The sequence below is a fragment of the Taudactylus pleione genome, unplaced genomic scaffold (assembly GCF_031769625.1).
Source record: "Taudactylus pleione unplaced genomic scaffold, aTauple2 ptg000212l, whole genome shotgun sequence".
Lineage (NCBI taxonomy): Eukaryota > Metazoa > Chordata > Amphibia > Anura > Myobatrachidae > Taudactylus > Taudactylus pleione.
In genome coordinates this window covers 10,822,299-10,843,640 of record NW_028284614.1, presented here as the reverse complement: position 1 = coordinate 10,843,640, position 21,342 = coordinate 10,822,299, and the positions used below count along the sequence as shown (strand labels likewise).

The window sequence follows — 21,342 nt, the reverse complement described above, 5'->3', positions numbered from 1 at the left end:
TCATTCCTCCCTCTGCCTGCCCTTATACATTGCTATCCATCATTCCTCCCTGTCCCTGTTTTTATTCATTGCTATCCATCATTCCTCCCTCTCCCTACCCTTATACATTGCTATCCATCATTCCTCCCTCTCTCTGCCCTTATACATTGCTATTCATCATTCCTCCCTCTCCCTGCCCTTATACATTGCTATCCATCATTCCTCCCTCTCCCTGCCCTTATACATTGCTAGTCATCATTCCTCCCTCTCCCTGCCTTATACATTGCTATCCATCATTCCTCCCTGTCCCTGTCTTTATACATTGCTATCCATCATCCCTCCCTCTCCCTGCCCTTATACATTGCTATCCATCATTTCTCCCTCTCCCTGCCCTTATACATTGCTAGTCATCATTCCTTCCTCTCCCTGCCCATTCATTATTCCTCCTTCTCCCTGCCCTTATACATTGCTATCCATCATTTCTCCCTCTCCCTGCCCTTATACATTGCTAGTCATCATTCCTTCCTCTCCCTGCCCATTCATTATTCCTCCCTCTCCCTGCCCTTATACATTGCTATTAATTATTCCTCCCTCTCCATGCCCTTATACATTGCTATCCATCATTCCTCCCTCTTCCTGCCCTTATACATTGCTAGTCATCATTGCTCTCTCTCCCTGTCCTTACACATTATTATTCCTCATTCCTCCTTTTCCGTCCTTATACATTGCTATCCATCATTCCTCCCTCTCCCTGCCCTTATACATTGCTAGTCATCATTCCTCCCTCTCCCTGTCCTTATACATTGCTATCCATCATTCCTCCCTCTCTCTGCCCTTATACATTGCTATTCATTATTCCTCCCTCTCCCTGCCCTTATACATTGCTATTCATCATTCCTCCTTCTCCATACCCTTATACATTGCTATTCATCATTCCTCCTTCTCCCTGCCCTTATACATTGCTATCCATCATTCCTCCCTCTTCCTGCCCTTATACATTGCTATTAATTATTCCTCCCTCTCCATGCCCTTATACATTGCTATCCATCATTCCTCCCTCTTCCTGCCCTTATACATTGCTAGTCATCATTGCTCTCTCTCCCTGTCCTTACACATTATTATTCCTCATTCCTCCTTTTCCGTCCTTATACATTGCTATCCATCATTCCTCCCTCTCCCTGCCCTTATACATTGCTAGTCATCATTCCTCCCTCTCCCTGTCCTTATACATTGCTATTCATCATTTCTCCCTCTCCCTACCCTTATACATTGCTATTCATCATTCCTCCACCTCTTTGTCCCTATACATTCCTTTTCATCATACCTCCCTATCCCTGCCCTTTACTATTATTTTTTACTATACTAGTCTCTCCCTGCCCTCCACCAATACTATTTACCATATCAAACTCTCCATGCCATCCACCTTTACTATTTACCATACCAGCCTCTCCCTGCCCACCACCATTACAATTTACCAGACCAGCCTCTCCCTACCATCCACCATTACTATTAACTATACCAGCCTCCCCCTAGCCTCCACTATTACTATTAACCATACCTGCCTCTCCTTACCCTCCTGTTGTGACCCAGGGGGTATTCAGGTAGATAATTGTGAGGAACTACCATTAATGTCCGGACAGAAAGTCCCGCAACAGTCTTGAGGACTGGAATACTTGGCAAGATGCGGCTTTTGAGCTGAGTAGCAGCCTTTGGGCTGAGTAGCAGCCTTTGGGCCGTGTTGCAGCCTTGAGGGCTGATTTGCTTGGCGAGATGCGGCTTTTGGGCTGAGTAGCAGCCTTTGGGCCGTGTCGCAGCCTTGAGGGCTGATATGCTTGGTGAGATGCGGCATTTCAGCTGAGTAGCAGCCTTTGGGCTGTGTAGCAGCCTTGAGGGCTGGTATGTTTGCCAAGAGGCGGCTTTTGAGTCTCAGTTGCAGCCTTTGGACTGTGTAGCAGCCTTTGAGGGCTGGTATGCTTGGCGAGAGGTGTCTTTTGAGCAGAGTTGCTGCCGTTGGGCTGTGTAGCAGCCTCGAGGGCTGGTATGCTTAGCGAGAGGCGGCTTTTTAGCCGAGTAGCAGCCTTTGGGCTGAGTTGTAGTCTTTGGGCTGTGTAGCAGCCTTGAGGGCTGTTATGCTTGGCAAGATGATGCTGGGATGCGCTAAATGCCGCTGGGATGACACTAGCTGTGGTACGCAAGATTGCATATCCTGGACGCTGAGGTGCGCCTAGTGCCACCAGGATGACACTGGCAGCAGCACACAAGATTGCGTACACGGGATCCAAATGTGTGGCCTGAGCCGCCGGGTTGACACAAGCAGCAGCACGTGAGGAGTGCGATCCGCGCCGCCTAGATGACACAAACGGCAAGAAGCTGGTATGAGGACCGTGCAGCCTGGGTGACAGGAAGCTAAGGCAAACAGGATTCTGAAGCTCGACTGGAATACTCAGGAGACTGACCACAACCGGAAACACGTGAACGCTATCACCGGCATAGAGTGAAGGGCTGGCTGAAATTTAAAAGATACAGGACCCAATCAGAGCAAGCCTTGCAAGCCTCCCTAATCATAGACTAGTGTGCACCTGGGCTGTGCACAGACAGGACAATCAATTAGTGTGCAGCTGATACTGCACACAGACAGGCAGTAATTAGTGCAGTGTCTCAGTAGCAACATAAGGTGGGTACACACTATACAGATATATCTGCAGATCGAGTGATCTGCAGATATATCTGCAGATGATGGTCATTCATACACACTGAATGGCCATCATCTGTGTCTGGCTGTGGGTCCCGGCGGCCAGGGAGCATGTCAGGGGCATGTCCCGCCCCCCTCCCCGCGGCTGCCGCTGTATGTGTACGGGCGGTCCGCACTTGCTGATGGACAGATATGTCTGCAGACATATCTGTCCGTCGGCTGTGCAGCACAGCCAGTGCGATATGTCGGTGAACGACAATGTTCACCGACATATCGCGGGTACACACTGGCCGAAAGGCAGAATATATATTGGCCGATCAATTGATTGGCCAACATATCTGTCAGTGTGTACCCAGCATAAGCCTGGGAACTGCAAACAATATGATCTGCTTACCGCAGATCCTAACACCTCCACCATTACTATTTACAATACTAACCTCTCTTTGCCCTCCACCATTGTTATTTACCAAACCAGCCCCTCCCTACCATCCACCATTACTATTCACCATACCAGCCTCTCCCTACCATCCACCATTACTATTCACCATACCAGCCTCTCCCTACCATCCACCATTACTGTTCACCATACCATCCTCTCCCTACCCTCCACCATTGTTATTTACCATACCAGCCTCTCCCTACCATCCACCATTACTATTTACCATACCAGCCTCTCCCTACCATCCACCATTACTATTCACCATACCAGCCTCTCCCTACCATCCACCATTACTATTTACCATACTAGCCTCTCCCTACCCTCCACCATTACTATTTACCAAACCAGCCTCTCCCTACCCTCCACCATTACTATTTACCAAACCAGCCTCTCCCTACCATCCACCATTACTATTTACCATACCAGCCTCTCCCTACCCTCCACCATTACTATTTACCAAACCAGCCTCTCCCTACCATCCACCATTACTATTCACCATACCAGCCTCTCCCTACCATCCACCATTACTATTCACCATACCAGCCTCTCCCTACCCTCCACCATTACTATTTACCATACTAACCTCTCTTTGCCCTCCACCATTGTTATTTACCAAACCAGCCTCTCCCTACCATCCACCATTACTATTCACCATACCAGCCTCTCTCTACCATCCACCATTACTATTCACCATACCAGCCTCTCCCTACCATCCACCATTACTATTCACCATACCAGCCTCTCCCTACCATCCACCATTACTGTTCACCATACCATCCTCTCCCTACCCTCCACCATTGTTATTTACCATACCAGCCTTTCCCTACCATCCACCATTACTATTCACCATACCAGCCTCTCCCTACCCTCCACCATTACTATTTACCATACCAGCCTCTCCCTACCCTCCACCATTACTATTTACCAAACCAGCCTCTCCCTACCCTCCACCATTACTATTCACCATACCAGCCTCTCCCTACCCTCCACCATTACTATTCACCATACCAGCCTCTCCCTACCATCCACCATTACTATTCACCATACCATCCTCTCCCTACCCTCCACCATTACTATTTACCATACCAGCCTCTCCCTACCCTCCACCATTACTATTCACCATACCAGCCCCTCCCTACCCTCCACCATTACTATTCACCATACCAGCCCCTCCCTACCCTCCACCATTACTATTCACCATACCATCCACCATTACTATGCACCATACCAGTCTCTCCCTACCATCCACCATTACTATTCACCATACCAGCCTCTCCCTACCATCCACCATTACTATTTACCATACCAGCCTCTCCCTACATCCACCATTACTATTCACCATACCAGCCTCTCCCTACCCTCCACCATTACTATTCACCATACCATCCTCTCCCTACCATCCACCATTACTATTTACCATACCATCCTCTCCCTACCATCCACCATTACTATTTACCATACCAGCCTCTCCCTACCCTCCACCATTACTATTTACCAAACCAGCCTCTCCCTACCATCCACCATTACTATTTACCATACCAGCCTCTCCCTACCATCCACCATTACTATTCACCATACCAGCCTCTCCCTACCATCCACCATTACTATTCACCATACCAGCCTCTCCCTACCCTCCACCATTACTATTTACCATACCAGCATCTCCCTACCATCCACCATTACTTTTCACCATACTAGCCCCTCCCTACCCTCCACCATTACTATTCACCATACCAGCCTCTCCCTACCCTCCACCATTACTATTTACCATACCAGCCTCTCCCTACCCTCCACCATTACTATTCACCATACCAGCCTCTCCCTACCCTCCACCATTACTATTTACCATACCAGCCTCTCCCTACCCTCCACCATTACTATTTACCATACCATCCTCTCCCAGCACTTCCAGGTCACTTATCGCAATTCTCACCAGTCCTATGAACTATCAGTAATTCTGCAAATGTTTCCATCGTTTTTAAGATCTAGAACTCTTTACCGTTGCTCCATAGTGTCCATAAGACAGTTTTCATTGTAATGCACATGTAATGCCTGTTACCTCGTAAAAATCCTTTAATGAACCCCAACATGCTCTAATCACATACACAGAAATGAAAACAAAGCATGGTTTTATGAGCATAATGCTAGCTCTTCCAGGACAATAAATTCTAATTTAAGCAAATGAAAGCCCAGAGATATTCTTATCTTCTTCTGCAAAGAAAGCACATCAGAGCATTGACCGTTTAATAACATCCCTGAGTAGAAACAGCCTTTGGTTATTAATAATGAAAGAAACTGAGTTCAAGTTTGCCTGTTGCTAATACCCCTTTTACACCAGAGCAAAAACCTGGGTTTTTTCTGGGTCTACCCAGGTCGCAGCTCAGTGTAAATGGGTCCCTGAAAAATAACCTGGGTCAAGTGACCCTGCAATCCAACCCAGGTAGCTACCAGGGTTGGACCCAGGATGGACCCGGGTAATGGTGCAGTGTAAACGGTGCAACCCGGGTTATCTGACCTGGATCATGCCTAAAATGAGCTGATTGGTGGCTGTGAAGCAGTCAACTCCCACTTTTAATGACTTCACAGGTTTAGCAGGGCAGACCTGAGTTCAGTGTGAACAGGGCTGACCTGGGAGTAACCCAGATGAAAGGTGCAGTGTAAATGGGTCTGACCTGGGTCTGACCAGGGTTGGAACCATGTCCAAAAACCCAGGTCGGACCTGGGTTTTTGGTGGAAAAGAGGTATTAGTAAACACAGACAGACATAACATTATATCCACCTGCCTAATATTGTGTAGGTCCCCCTTGTGCCACCAAAACAGCTTTTACCCGTAGATGCATGGACTCCACAAGACCTCTGAAGGTGTCCTGTGGTATCTGGCACCAAGACGTTAGCAGCAGATCTTTTAAGTCCTGTAATAATAATAATAATAATAATTTTATTTATATAGCGCTTTTCTCCTAAAGGACTCAAAGTGCTTTACATTTACAGTACAAAATACAAAATAAGCTTAAACAAGGGACATTAGTGAAATGCTTGGGTGAATAGGTGAGTCTTGAGTCTATTTTTGAAGGATTGTAGAGTGGAGACCTCTCGAACTGTACGGGGAAGTGAGTTCCATAAGGTTGGAGCCACAAAACTGAAAGCTCGACCCCCAGACGAATTCCGTCAATGGATCGCAGTAATCGAGTGGGACAGTAGGGAATCAGAAGCTGCTTCCTGTAAGTAGGACTTGTGTTTCCTGCACATCCTACAGATGCGTGATAGGATTGAGATCTGGGGTATCTGAATGTCAAGTCATCATCTTGGGGTGTCACGTTCCTCAAACCCGTGACCGGGCGCATTATCCTGCTGAAATAGGCCACTGCCATCAGGGAATACGATGCCATAAAGGGGTGTATTTGGGGCCTGATTCAGGAATGTAACTCAATGGTTGAACGAGTTCTGCGATCTCACTCACAGTCCCCCCGTAACCACGGCATGATTATCATGCTGCAGAGTTTGGGGGGGCGTGGCTGGCCACCGTTTCCGGAAAGGGAGGGACGAGGCCAGGGTCTGCATCGGTGGACGCAGATTTCCTGGCCTTGCAAGTGACTAGGCGCCGGCCGGGCTAAGGTAAGCTTAAACTTACGCTGGCCTCCAATGGAGCAACCATAGCGACCATTGGTCGCAATGGTTTCGATGGTGATCCGATGGCGATAATATATGTGTGTATATATATATATATATATAGAAATCAATATCACCCAGCACTCCTGAGGCAGCTAACACCTTGAGTATATATGCTTACGTACCTTCCTTAAAGAGTATACGATACCCCTTTCCACATCCAAATAAATGAGGAGGCACTCCGAGTCCTGCGTGAAAAACGTGTATTAGGAACAGTCAGCATTTCGGGGACAGTCACCCCTGTGTCCTGACGAAGGGGTGACTGTCCCCGAAACGTTGACTGTTCCTAATACATGTTTTTCACACAAGACTCGGAGTGCCTCCTCATTTATTTGGATATATATATATATATATATATATATATATATATTATATATACAGTCAGGTGCATAAATATTGGGACATTGATAGAATTTTCATATTTTGGCCTCTATTCCCCACCACAATGGCTTTGAAATGAAACAAACAAGATGTGCTTTAACTGCAGACTTTCAGATTTAATTTGAGGGTAATTACATCCAAATCAGATGAACGGTGTAGGAATTACAACGGTTTCTATATGTGCCTCCCACTTTTTAAGGGGCCAAAAGTAATGGGACTATCAACTCAATAGCTATTTCATGGACAGGTGTGGGCTATTCCCTCGTTATATCATTATCAATTAAGCAGGTAAAAGGTCTGGAGTTGATTCTAGGTGTGACATTTGCATTTGGAATCAGTTGCTGTCGACTCTCAATATGAGATCCAAAGAGCTGTCACTATCAGTGAAGCAAGCCATCATTAGGCTGAAAAATCAAAACAAAACCCATCAGAGAGATAGCAAAAACATTAGGTGTGGCCAAATCAACTGTTTGGAACATTCTTAAAAAGAAAGAACGCACCGGAGAGCTCAGCAACACCAAAAGACCCAGAAGACCACGGAAAACAACTGTGGTGGATGACCGAAGAATTATTTCCCTGGTGAAGAAAAACCCGTTCGGTGTCTCCAGTGCAGGAGTGCTGACAGTGTCGGCTGTGCAGGGATGCCTTCGGTGTGGGAGTAGCGTCAGTGCGGGGTCACTGATGGAGTCCCCAATCCGTGGGGCAGTAGTGCCGGGGTGCTGGCAGTGTCCTTAGTGCAGGGTGCCGGTGGTGTCAGCAAAGCAGGGGTACCAGCGGTATCCTCATTGCATGTGTGCTGACAGTGTCGGCAGGGCAGGGGTGCCGGTGGTGTCCTCAGTGTGGAATTGTCGGCAGTGCGGGGGTTGCTGACGGTGTCCTCAGTACATGGGATGGCAGTGCTGTGGTGCTGGCAGTGTCCTCAGTAAAGGGTACCGGCGATGTCAGCAGTGCAGGGGTGCCAGCGGTGTCTTCAGTGCAGGTTTGCTGGCTATGTTGGCAGTGCGGGGGTTGCTTGCGGTGTCCTCAGTCATTGGAATGGCAGTGCTGCTGGCAGTGTCCTCAGTGAAGGGTACCAGTGATGTCGGCAATGTGGGGGTGCCAGCGGCATCCCTTTAATGCAGGTTTGCTGGCTGTGTCGGCAGTGCAGGGGTTGCAGACAGTGTCCTCAGGATATGGAATGGCAGTGCTGCTGCGCTGGCATTGTCCTCAGTGAAGGGTACCGGCGATGTTGGCAGTGCGGGGGTGCCAGCGGTGTCCTCAGTGTATGTGTGCTGACAGTGTCGGCAGTGCAGGGGTGCTGGTGGTGTCCTCAGTGAGGGAGTGATGGCAGTGTGGAGGTCACTGACGGTGTCCTCAGTACGTGGGGCAGCAGTGCAGGGGTGCCGGCAGTGGTGGCAGCAGAGGATGCTGCCAGTGGGGGTGTCGGCAGCGGGGGGTGCCGGCAGTGTCAGGCAGCAGGGGATGGCGGGCGCCATCTTCTTTTGCTTCCTGTGTGCATATTAAATGGCCTTAACGCTGATTGGCTGAGGGCCGTGACAGATGGCTCTCTCAGCTAATCAGTGTTAAGCCCGCTCAATACAAAACCTCGTGACCCGTCAGCGGGATTGTAAGGTTTTGCCTCGGATGAGGGATCCGGGGCAGGCAGGGAGATCCGAGCTTGGCTCGGATCCTCGAAATTCTGGTGGGTTCGGTTCTCTGAAAACCGAATCCGCTCATCCCTAAATTAATAGTCGTTATAAATTAATACAGCATTTAAAAGGTACTGTAAACTCCACGCGAGAGCCATAGTAAATGATGTTCAGTGACTTAAATTATATGCTACAGAATAAAATTCCATAATTCCTTAGTATGTAGCAAAATGCATGTTATAAAATCAAATTATTGACCTTGCAGATGGCCCAAGAAGAATGGTGTCCAAATCTGCATCTTACAATAAACCAAACAGGACAAAGCTTTTATTCTTCTTTGATGTTTAAGGTGTAGAACCATGAGAGATCTTGGCTTGTAAACTGTGGATTTGTATAGAAAGACAGAAGGAAAGAATTTTGCTTTTATATAGTAGATAGTAGAGATAGAAAAGAAAGAATTAGATAAGCTAAATCCTTTTCTAATTCCGTACCTGACCTGTAGAGGACGAATGCTATGCAAAAATTGCGTTTTTTAATTAATTAAAAATGACCAGTAATTAATTTCGATTTCACATTTTTTTAGTTGCCTCACGATCTTGGCTTGTAAACTGTGGATTTGTATAGAAAGACAGACGGACAGAAGGACAAATTTTATATAGTAGAGATACTGTATGAGCAGGGGCTAAACTGGTGAATATGACAGTCCAACAAATCGTTTTAGATTCTTTTAGTGAGAATTAGATTTCTCAGTATCTATGGAATCCAAAATGGTAAATGGGATGCGGTCATTAACTTTTGTGTCATCTCTAATTATAATGATTAAAAAAGAGATATTTTACTGTAGTTATTTTCAATAAAACAATAGTGACCTGGCAGTTTCCACTCACTTTGTGTCTTCTGTGTATTAGGGGAACAAAGGGCCTGATTCAGAGCTGAACGCTCTGACCAGAGCGCTCGCTCTGAATCAGGGCCCTCCTACCTTTTTTTGGAGCGTCCTCATGGACGCTCGCATAGCTGTGGGTTACCACCCACAGCTATAGCGAGCGTCCTAGATGATGGTCGCGATGGTCAAGACCATCGCAACCATCGGGCTTGCGACGGAGACCCTGCGGTAGGGTCTCGCTGCCGCAAGCCCTGGAGTGATTTTGGCTCTATCAGAGCCAAAATCAACATCGACAGCACGCCCCCTTTGGTGCGAGACCCGGAGCGATGGAGAGCCCGTCGCTCGCCGGGTCTGGCGCATGTGCATGACGGAGCTCCCCCCATCGTGCGCATGCGCAGTGGGGGAACATCGACCCGCTTGCGAGCGTACTGCCGCTCACGAGCGGGTCTGAATGACCCCCAAACTCTCATAGACAGCAGTGTATAGGCGGGATGTACTAAAGGGGAAAATGCAAGAAAACCCCCGAAAATGGCGTTTTCAGGGGTTTTACTGCATTCCCCATATGTTCTAAGCACCGGAATGCATCTCGCTTCGTCCTGATGGGTAACACCATCTTCAGGTGGTTTTACCTAATAGAAGCCTATCGGCTTCTTATTGGGACGCTCCCCCTTGGGAGGGATCTGATCGGATCTCCCATCACCCCCCGCGGGCTTCGGAGCCATCGCAAAGCACAGCTCTTATCGGGAGAGCTGTACTTTGCGATATTCTAGGTACATACTGCAGTAACCAACCGCGGTAGGTACATGAAGACAGACAGCATGTACATCAACGCGGATGCGATGCTTATTACATCCCGTCCTATGTGCTTTCCTCTTATAGAGACAAAGCATAGGGGTTACCCTTGCAGAATAGACTCATAGGGGTGTATTTACTAAAGTGTGGGTTTTTAGAAGTGGATATGTTGGCCATAGCAACCAATCAGATTCTAGTTATTATTTTCTATCAGGTGCTGTATGAATGTTTAGTAGAATCTGTTTGATTGCTATGGGCAACATCTTCACTTCTAAAAGCTTGCACTTTAGTAAATATACCCCCTAGGGTTCCGTTATTAGGGGACTTCAGCTCATGCATCAAAATATCAGCAGCTTTAGCTGACTGGGAGTAAATTGATTGTTGAACCGCCGTGACGCACTGTTTTGTCGACCTCAGCATGTTGACATTTATTTAATCAGTGTCGACATGCTAAACATGTCGACATTAGGACTATGTCAACATGATGAATGTCTACAAAGCATTCCCGAGCCCATTAAAACATCTAACCTGAAACTATTTTTACAAACGGTTCCTCATCCGATTAATACGACGATCGGCGCTACAGAACACACATCCGGTTCTTCAAAAGGGCCGTCCGACAAACAAACCTCATTACTCCGTCGGGCATGTTGGTCTTCCAAGAAAATGTGATTTACCAGAAGGTCGTCTGCTGTAATGGGCTGTACGGCCTGCTGTGTGGGCTCTGCCTCTCTAAGCAGCCCTCCGCCGGCCTAACTCCATAGAGCGCCTCAAGGTGTAGAGATCTGGCTTTGGGATTTCCAGCACCCCCCATATCCCCCCCCAATTTGGGCCTTCACCCACTAAATTATCAAAGAATCAGCGGGGATGTAAAGAAACACGATTTTTATATGTTATAGAGCCCTCAGTTTCCTTCCTTCGCCCCAGCCTGTGGCTCTGTTATTGACTTTCATAATGGTAATGAGGAAGAGCAGCTATGTTCTGCACGGCTAAATTAGGACTAAATTGCCTATTAAAGGTTTACTTTGTGGTAAGGCCAGACGACATCCGCCTTCATGTCCCCCTCTCTGCCTGCTAGGAAGCAGCAGAAGCATAGGATTAACTGTGGTGCTGGAAGCGTAGTCCTGGGAAGGAAAATATATCGTGGAGTAAGATTTATGTCCACCTTATTTTTGTCCAGTAAAACAATGAGACACAAGTTACTCTTGAGAGCGACTTTTTTGCCTGTTGATGTCAATACAATCACCCTGAGGTGAGGGATCAGCCAGCTACAGCCTCTGAAGGGACAGCGCCCCCCAGTGTCCATTTTGACAATAAAATAATAATGTCATTTGAATAATGGTGCATACACACGGTCAGATTTTTCTTCAGACCTGAACGATAACGATTGAAAAAATTGTCCAAACGTTCATATCTGAAGGAAAATCTGACATATCTGACATGTTTGTCAGTTGAACGATGAACGATGCGCGTTCCCACTTGTCAGATAACGATATCTGACATCTGATGTGTTTGCAGTCAGATTTGGACGATTCCATTAATTTTAATGCAGTCAAAAATTGTTCATAGTTCAAATCGTTGGTCAAATCGTTCAATCGTTCATCTGACACATCTGACAAATCTGACCGTGTGTATGCACCTTAACTCGGTTGTAGTAGAGGATGAATAAAACATTTTTTGGGGAAAAATCTGTTGGTGATTAAAATTGGCAATGAACTCAATTCACCGCCCTAGTCGACAACGTGAGAGAGTGCTGTGCGGTCAAGAGCTTTGATTATACAGTTAAGTAGACGAACAGCCCACCGTCTGAGACTGTGGGATCTATGTACTAAGCCTTGGAGAGAGATAAAGTGTAAGGAGATAAAGTACCAACCAATCAGCTCCTAACTTTCACTATACAGGCTGTGTTTGAAAAATAACAGGAGTTAATTGGTACTTTGGGGTCTGTTTACTAAATAAAGTGACCGGTGATAAAGTCCCAACCAATCAGCTCCTAACTGTCATTTTTTATAGAAATATACAGTATATTACAGCAGTAATCTCACCTATTGAACTAAAGACAGTGATGTACAGTACTTCATAGAGTAAGATGAATGTACTGTACCCATCTGTGCTTCTGTACACTGGTGCCATCCTGTGGCGAGCGTGTGTACTGCATGTGTTTTACATCTTTAATGAATGCAAAACAATGCATGTGCTTTAATAAATGACAAACAGATTGGTTAGGTCGTCATTGCATGTCAGAGTATTGTGATGAAGAGAGCTATATTTCTCTTATAGCTAAATGTTTGCTGGGCAGTTACCACTCAAAAAATTATTTACGCTCACATCTAGCCCATGGTGTAGGAAATATGAAAAAAGAGGCTTTTTGTTATAGGTTTTGTATTAAATTGCTCTTACATTGGTGTAAACAGTTTTAAATCATTTATAGGAGGTTTATGTTGTTGATTATCAATAATATAGTGCATAGTTCTGTCTGGGCATACCTTGGAGCACTACAAATCCCAGCGTGACAGGTTTCTAGAATGTGGTTATAATGTCATGTTGAATAGTCTTCATTTAGTATTAGCACAGTATAGCACCCAAATAAATGGAAAAAATTTTGCCTATGAATAGCAGGCGGAAAAAAGTTCAGAATTGCGGTTTTGGGGTGCAACATTGCGAGAACCCCTGTGCAGCCTTCAGACAGTCCCCCAAAGGTAAACTGTGTAAAAAAAATATTTAAAAAAGACTTAAGGACACCCCAAAAAATGGCTTTCAATTTGGGGGTGAAAAAAAAAAACAAAGTTGGGGGACAAAGTTAAAAACTAGCGAAATAGACTCCAGGGGGGTCCCAAAGCATACCCCAGGTGTTTTTTCGATTGCAGGTGCTTGCGGAAGGTGGAATTTTCATGATTTTTTAAAACTACACTTTAGCAGCTTTTAAATCTACTACCCCCCCCCCCCCATTTTCAAGTACCCCAAAATTGCTGGGACTAGTTATTTTCTTCAAAAAACATTGCTAAATGCTATTGTTCACCACTTCTGCAAAAATGCTATAAAGCACCTATTGAGAGCATTTAAAGTGGCCAAACACCTTCAGCAGGGCTATTTGGGGGGACCCATAGTGATCCCCCATGTCAGTGCATCTTTTGGGGGGTGTCAGGCTGAATTCCCCAAATCGGGTGCCGTTTTCGCGATCTTTCAAATTGAATACGGGTATAAGTGGGGTTGCGCGCGATATTTTTTTGCCCGCAAAAAGTCGGACAGGCGAAAAACTATCGCGGCCGCGAAAAATATTGAATACGGGCCATAGACGGTTTCCCCAACCTGTTCTATGTGTTGTGTAGCGAGCTCTAGGTCCCGTGCTATTGTGCACCGGGGTGTACCAGTTGGGTCATACAGAACGCACCTGATACAACTGGCTGGTGATGGCCACACGGTCACAGTAACCCCCCTGTAATGTCATTCACATTTCTGTAAGTGCCTCACATAACCGCATCTGGACATGAATTTGTGCACTTGGTTTAAATGCTTCCGTGTCCAGCTCAAGAATTGATTAAATGGTATTTTTATAGTGTGTTTGAGACAGTGGCATCGTCAGGTGACCGTGTTTTCTGTTCCTCCCAGACATCGATGAGTGTTCCTTTGAGAGGACCTGTGATCACATCTGTATCAACTACCCTGGAAGCTTTGAATGTCTCTGCCACAAGGGATACACACTGTATGGGATGACGCACTGTGGAGGTTTGCATATATATATGATAGCTTTTTTATTTTTTTTAAAGATACCGTATAATCAAAGGTTCCATAATCTGGAACTGCTATAGACGTTTACTGTATTAGACCTCGCAGAAATCGCAGCTGCAACAGGAGGGCAAATGCAGGACCCGATGGTTAGAAGGGGCCGGAGATTTCAGGTCGTCCTCCCATGAACTCTGGGGGTCATTCAGACCCGCTCGCGAGCGCAGGACGCTCGCAAGCGGGTCGATGGTGCCCTACTGCGCATGCGTACGACGGAGGGAGCTCCGTCATGCGAATGCGCGAGACCTGGCGAGCGACGGGCTCTCCATTGCTCCGGGTCTCGCACCAAAGGGGGCGTGCTGTCGATGTTGATTGACAGCACGCCCCCTTTGGTGGGCGTGCCTGCCAGACGGAGGCGTTCCCATGGGAACGCCTACCGTCTGAAGCCGGCCCCACTGACATCACCAGTGATATCAGTGGGAGTGATTTTGGCTCTGATAGAGCCAAAATCACTCCAGGGCTTGCGGCAGCGAGACCCTACCGCAGGGTCTCCGTCGCAAGCCCAATGGTCGCGATGGTCAAGACCATCACGACCATCATCATGGACGCTCACATATGCTGTGGGTGGTCACCCACAGCTATGCGAGCGTCCATTTTCATGGAGGAGGGCACTGATTAAGAGCGAGCGCTCTGGTCAGAGCGTTCGGCTCTGAATCAGGCCCTCTGAGCATAGCAGAACAGGCGGCCTCGTGTTATAGCAGAGTATGTGGCGGTACAGCAGGATTACACAGGTTTTGTGGCCTGGTGATGCCGCTGTCCAACCTAGGAATTGCATTATATATTTGGGGATGGATGCTTTACCAGCACATGCTATGATTCGGCAGCACTGTAGGTTAATCAGCTTAGGTTTTACTATATACAGATGTGTCCTCATACAACTTTCGCCCATATGGCCCTATACGCCGAGCGTCACTGAGCCGCTGGAAGAGGTGTAGCGCATCATGTTTTATCTTTACATTATCGCTTCTTATTCGCATCTCAGGCGCAGTTAAACACCAGACCCAGTGTACTACAGGGAGCTCGGCTGCCACTTTAACCGCACAGGAATTTGTTTTAAACACATACAAAGTTACAGATGAAGCTCAACGTAACTTGGCGTGAGAAAAAGGCCGCGTCCGCTGCATGGTCGCACTTTGTATACACATTCAGACTCCGTCGCACAAAGATATACAAACGTCGCACAAAAAAACTGATCAGCGCAGTCTAACAAAGTAGTGTTGCCGATTCCAGTTGTTTTAGTTGTACAAATAAGATGCGCATTCCGAGAATGATGCCCGGCGCCAGCGAGACACCCGGGACTTGGCGCGCAGAGTCACAGTGAATGAGGATACATCTGTAAGCGCAATTAGGCAGATTGGTGCAGGACAAATCCAACTACAAAAACCTTGGTACACCACCTGCGCTATTACCTCATTTACTAGTCTGCTCCCCCCATTACCCCTCTCTGTCTCAGAAGCTCCTCCACCCCCAGCCCCCCCCATTACCCCTCTCTGCCTCAGAAGCTCCTCCACCCCCACCCCCCCATTACCCCTCCCTGCCTCAGAAGCTCCTCCCCCCCCAAGCAAGGCCAGGATAAGCAGCTGATAAAACAATGGATTTTATATACTCATCAGTAATTGGTGGCACTGAAATATGTTTTTATTATTCACTCAAATCTATAAGATGCACATTGGTTTATTGCTTCAAACCCTTAACAACCTTGTGTAACTTACTTAACTTAAAGTAATAAATAACGACACCGACACCAAGAGCTTGGCTAAAAGGTCACAGCTTTTATTTATAATTACTTAATTATTTAATTAACCTAACCAGGGTGGCAAAGAGACGCTGCAGACTCAGGGGGTCATTCAGACCCACTCGCAAGCGGCAGGACGCTCGCAAGTGGGTCGATGTTCCCCACTGCGCATGCGCACGACGGAGGGAGCTCCGTCGTGCTCATGCGCGAGACCTGGACTGCGACAGCCAAGCTGTCGCTCCGGGTCTCGCACCAAAGTGGGCGTGCTGTCGATGGTGACTGACAGCACGCCCCCTTTGGTGGGCGTGCCTGCCAGACGGAGGCGTTCCCATGGGAACGCCTACCGTCTGAAGCCGGCCCCACTGACATCACTAGTGATGTCAGTGGGAGTGATTTTGGCTCTGATAGAGCCAAAATCACTCCAGGGCTTGTGGCTGGGAGACCCTACCTAATCTTTTTGGACACTCGTATATGCTGTGGGTGGTGACCCACAGCTATACGAGCGTCCAGGAGGACGCTCCTTTTTAATGGAGGAGGGCCCTGATTCAGAGCGAGCGCTCTGGTCAGAGCGTCCGGCTCTGAATCAGGCCCTCAGTTCCAGCTTTTACTTTGCTCAAATACTCGGGGAACGACTGAAATGTTCCCCCTCTAGAAGCACTAACGTTGCGAGGGTCCCACTTCCCTCCTGGGCCAATCCAAAACGCTTCCGTACAAAAGCGCCCGGTTCCTCCCGCACGGAGTAGGACAAATTCGTCCTACAAAATCATCTGACCACTCCCCCAAGCCATATCATTGGCTCTACCAAACAGCTGACCAGACAGCCTTAGAATCTGCCCAACAACAAGGCTGTCATCCGTAGTCCTACAGCAGAAAAACAGTATTCTTAAATATTCTCAAGCTTATCCATCTTTCGCCTACTATTATAATGTCCCATTGTTATAAAAGTGAAATATTGAATGAATATTTTCCATCTGTTATTAATATGGTACCTCTTGTAACCCGTTCCTTCCCATGTTTCTCTATAAGAGCTTCGCACAGCCGCCGGGTGTCATTTGACGATGCCCTATTTAATTAGTCTGGTGTATTGTGCGTGGTCATTTCATTCCTTCATGATCAAGATGGTGCAATCCGGTCATTCAGCAATTAGGCCAAACAGTGTGTATTAGGAAATAAAACCATACTTGCCTACCCTCCCGATTTGGTCGGGAGCCTCCCGAAAATTGGGTGCCGCTCCCGGCCTCCCTGAAAGGTAGGCAAGCCTCCCGGTCCCTGGCGATCTATCTGCCCCCCCCCCGCGAACACAGTATAATCCCCGACAGCGGGGGGGGGCGGTGACGCGATTCGCGCTGAATCGCGTCATCATGGCCCCGCCCCCTGCTTCACAATGCCATTTATCGCGGCATTGTGAAGAGGGGGCGGGGCCGCGATGACGCGTCACGCCCATGCCCCACCCCCATTGTCAAGTCATTTTCTGGGCCACGCCCCCTTTCGATGTGGCACGCCCCCCTGCTGAGGATGCCCGACAGCTCCCTCTCGGAAGGAGGGAGCTAGAAGTCGGCAAGTGTGAATAAAACATATCTCAGAAATAATAAATGCGTTAAATCTGTCCAGGATATTATGGTCACCGGAAATAGGCTTAGTAGGGAGAGAAGGGGATATTACAACAAGCAAATCAAGACATGCAATGCACTACAGTAAAACCTCTATATACAGTTTGTTTTGTTTTACTGTCTATGAGTATTTACTGACAGCTGGCAGCCATGATGTGCATGCACTTACTTCAGCCATGTTAATGTTTTCTATGGTTAGGCGGGTTTGTGGCTATTTGGTTACCACGTGCTGTGCAATTAAAATATGGTTCCTGTATTGTAGACATTGACGAATGCAGCATAAATAATGGCAGCTGCGACACTGGCTGTGCCAACACCATGGGCAGCTACGAATGCACATGCCCCCTGGGGAAAAGGCTGCATTGGAACAAACGGGACTGTATTGGTGAGCTCATTTTCTGCCCTGGCAGCCTGACTCTTGCAGAACTACAACTCCCAGAATGCACCACTGTCGAATTTGGGTCGGCCGCTTTAGCATGGGTGTAACTACCATAGGTGCAAGGTGCTATGGGGCCCAGAGCTGAGGGGGGGGGGGGGGCATCTTCCTTGTCGTAGTTACATGGGTTATAGACATTTTTCACCATTGGGTGGTACATAGGGGCCCTTACAGTCTTTTGCTATGGGGCCCTCAAATAACTAGTTACGCCCCTGCGCTTCAGGGGTCTGAAAGGGGCTAGGCGGCAGTTTCCTAGTGATGTATCCCGCTCAGTTGTGTCTTATTCTTTCCTCTTTTTCCTAGAGACGGCAAAATGTGTTCTCAACAATAAAGCTGCCGGCAAAGCTCAGCTGATCTGCAGTAAATCGGCGGGAATGGACAGCTGCTTCCTGTCCTGTCCGTCCAACACTCTCTTCCTACCAGGTCTGTATAATGGGCCAGGTATAGAAATAGTGGATAAGGAACAGAGGGCCTGATTCAGAGCCGGACTCTCTGACCACAGCGCTCGCTCTGAATCAGGGCCCTCCTACCTAAAAATGGAGCGGCCCCCTGGCCGCTCGCATAGCTGTGGTTGACCACCCACAGCTTATGCGAGCGGCCAAAAAGATGGTCGCGATGGTCATGACCATCGGGCTTGCGACGAGACCCTGCGAGCGGGTCTGAATTAGGCCCAGAGATCTGGTTTTGTTTCTCCACATACTGTATATGTCTATCTCTCCAGTTCACCAATTTACTAGAATGTAAGAAATAAATAATTACTGAGAAAAAAAAACATAATATTGCAAAGCGCCAAACCAGACCGGGATGCGGTCAAAATGCCAAAGACCGGGAAGCCGTCTGACTAAATCCCGACGCCCGACTAAAGACAGGCGTTGAAATCCCGACACCCGTCTACATCCCGAAGCCGAAAATGGCGCTTAGCCGCGTGGTGGGGGGGGGGTTAGGTTTGGGAACCCACGGGGGGACTTAGGGTTAGGCACCACCCCGGGAGGGTTAGGTTTGGGGTGCAGGGGGGGGGTTAGGGTTAGGCTTCACCAGGGGAGGTTAGGGTCAGACACCACCCCGGGAGGGTTAGGTTTAGGGTGCGGAGAGGGGGGGTTAGGTTTAGGCATCACCGGGGGGAGGTTAGGGTTAGGCATCAACGGGGGGAGGTTAGGGTTAGGCATCACCGGGGGGAGGTTAGGGTAAAGCACCAGTAAGGGAGGGTTGGGGTGGGGGAGAGGGGGTGTTATGGTATTTATCAGCCCCTGTCGGGATCATGATGGTTCAGGCTACCAGCGTCGGTATTTAGTCAGCCGGCATTACATACTGATTCCACCAGACCACAATGGCCTGAATCAGCGATGTACCCTATTCCGATATTTACGCAGCGATTATCGGTCGCACTGCGCATGTGCCAAGATACCTTTGTCATACCACTCACAGAGAGGATTTTTCTGCAAAGCGAATGACAGTCAGGGACCGTCTGGGGGAGGTGACGGGGGGTGTGGCGGCAAAAAGGCGCTTTCGGGGGAGCGTCGTAGTCTGCACCTGCAATCCCTGACGTTCCGGCGTCTCAGCTTAGTCGGTCACTCTGTTTATACATAGGGCTACTCAATTGGACGATTGTTATGGAATGCTCTGCGATGGCGGTTGCGTAATTCGTAAGCACTGACTTGACCCTGCAAAGCCGCCGGTGGGTGTCTCTTATACATTTCAAGCCGGCTACAGCATTCGCTACGCCATATATTCTCACAGAAGCTGCGAATGCGTTAGCGTGCATCTCTGAATCAGGCGCGGAGACAATACATATATCCCTAGGTGCTAGAGTAGTTATACAGGCAGACTACTTATAGTCATGTAGAAGACCTTATACTTCTGTATGTGTAGCATTAAACCCTTTCCCTGGTGGCTAGTGGACAAAACGGAACCCTTTTCCTGGGGGGGCTAGTGTGCAATGCAAAGCCCTTTACTTGCCATTTCCGCTGACTCTCTTCCTTCCCCTGGGGGTTAGAAGCACTTCCCTGCTTCATAGGCTGATAGCGCTCATCCTGACCAGAATTCCTGAACCATCCCAGCACCACCCGCCTATGATCCTGGAGGTTGGCAGAGTTAATGAACCCACCCAGCCTCCCGTACTAGTGTCAGAGCACAGAGCTACTATTTGGGATTAGTAGTTCTGTAGTGTAACAGACCAGGGAGTTGCCCCAAGAACTTGGCCGTACAGTCCAGGAGTCTCTAAATCGGTAACTTTGTTCAGCGGGAACTCTGTAACCTCATCAGCACCCTATGGGCTGATTCGGAGCCCCACGCAATGGCGATGTTTACGGAGATGAGCGATTTTTTTTTTTGCTGCTGCGCTTCCGTCCCATTGGTGTGCTTACAAAGCCGCTGTAGCGATTCCGGCGCACTCAGGAAGAACTGTATAGGCTACGTATGCCGCAATACTGGGCAGTGACTGGGAGGCAACGGGGGGTGGGGCGTTCCAAAAAGAGGCGCACGCAGAGATAACGTATTATGGGCATGTTATGAATGTGTCACTGCTTGTTGCTGAACGTGGCCGCACTCCTGCACCTACCATAGGGTTGCTGCAAGTTCCGATGGCGCGACTCATGTTTGCGTCTTCACGCGCCGTATGGTTAAGCAGCGTCTATAGGCAGCGCAGGTGAGCGACTCAGTCCTTGCACATTCAGACGCACGGATGTGCGCCAGGGAAGCTTTGTAGCGGCAATAGCGAAACGCGACTGCGGCGACAGACGATAAAGCAGCTGCTTCTGTGTGAGCAGTCAGCATAAAACTACTGGTCATTGTGTAGATGGACTACCTACCATAACCAGTGTTACTTTCTCTTACAGAGTCTGAGCACAGTTACTCTCTGAGCTGTGGTGTGCCGGGGCCGCAGAACAAGGTGGTGACCAGACGCAACGGAACAATGCAGACATGTGCCGGTGAGAGCTCCGATCAGTCATAAAGTGCAGCTGACCAGACATCCCAGCCAGGAACAGAACCGTGCATGGATGGGGCCCCATAGCATACCTCCCAACATGACCCTCTCCAGGAGGGACACAATGCTCTGGTCCTGGACTTCCCTGGTAATCTATGATTGGTGGAGGCTCCAGGGGCGGGGCTGCAGTACAGTCCAAAATTCAAATAGGGGAGTCACACCAACTGCCAGTGAGTCCCAGCCAGTGATGTTGGGCAGTGTGTGAAATGACAGTTGGTGTGACTCCCCTATTTGAATTTTGAACTGTGCTGCAGCCCCGCCTCTTACCAGGGAAGTCCAGGACCAGAGCATTGTGTCCCTCCTGGAGAGGGTCATGTTGGGAGGTATGCCAT

The 21,342-nt window shown here is 48.3% G+C and overlaps 1 protein-coding gene across 4 annotated transcripts in view; it reads left to right on the top strand.

Annotated features, from left to right (window-relative positions):
* Positions 1-21,342, top strand: part of SCUBE1 (signal peptide, CUB domain and EGF like domain containing 1) — a 326,927-nt gene that overhangs the window by 279,267 nt on the left and 26,318 nt on the right. For all 4 annotated transcript variants that reach the window (XM_088478384.1, XM_088478382.1, XM_088478383.1 and 1 more), the window contains 4 exons: positions 14,073-14,189; positions 17,854-17,976; positions 18,331-18,450; positions 20,862-20,954. In XM_088478384.1, the coding sequence (XP_088334510.1) occupies positions 14,073-14,189; positions 17,854-17,976; positions 18,331-18,450; positions 20,862-20,954 (453 nt within the window). The remainder of the gene's footprint in view (positions 1-14,072; positions 14,190-17,853; positions 17,977-18,330; positions 18,451-20,861; positions 20,955-21,342) is intronic.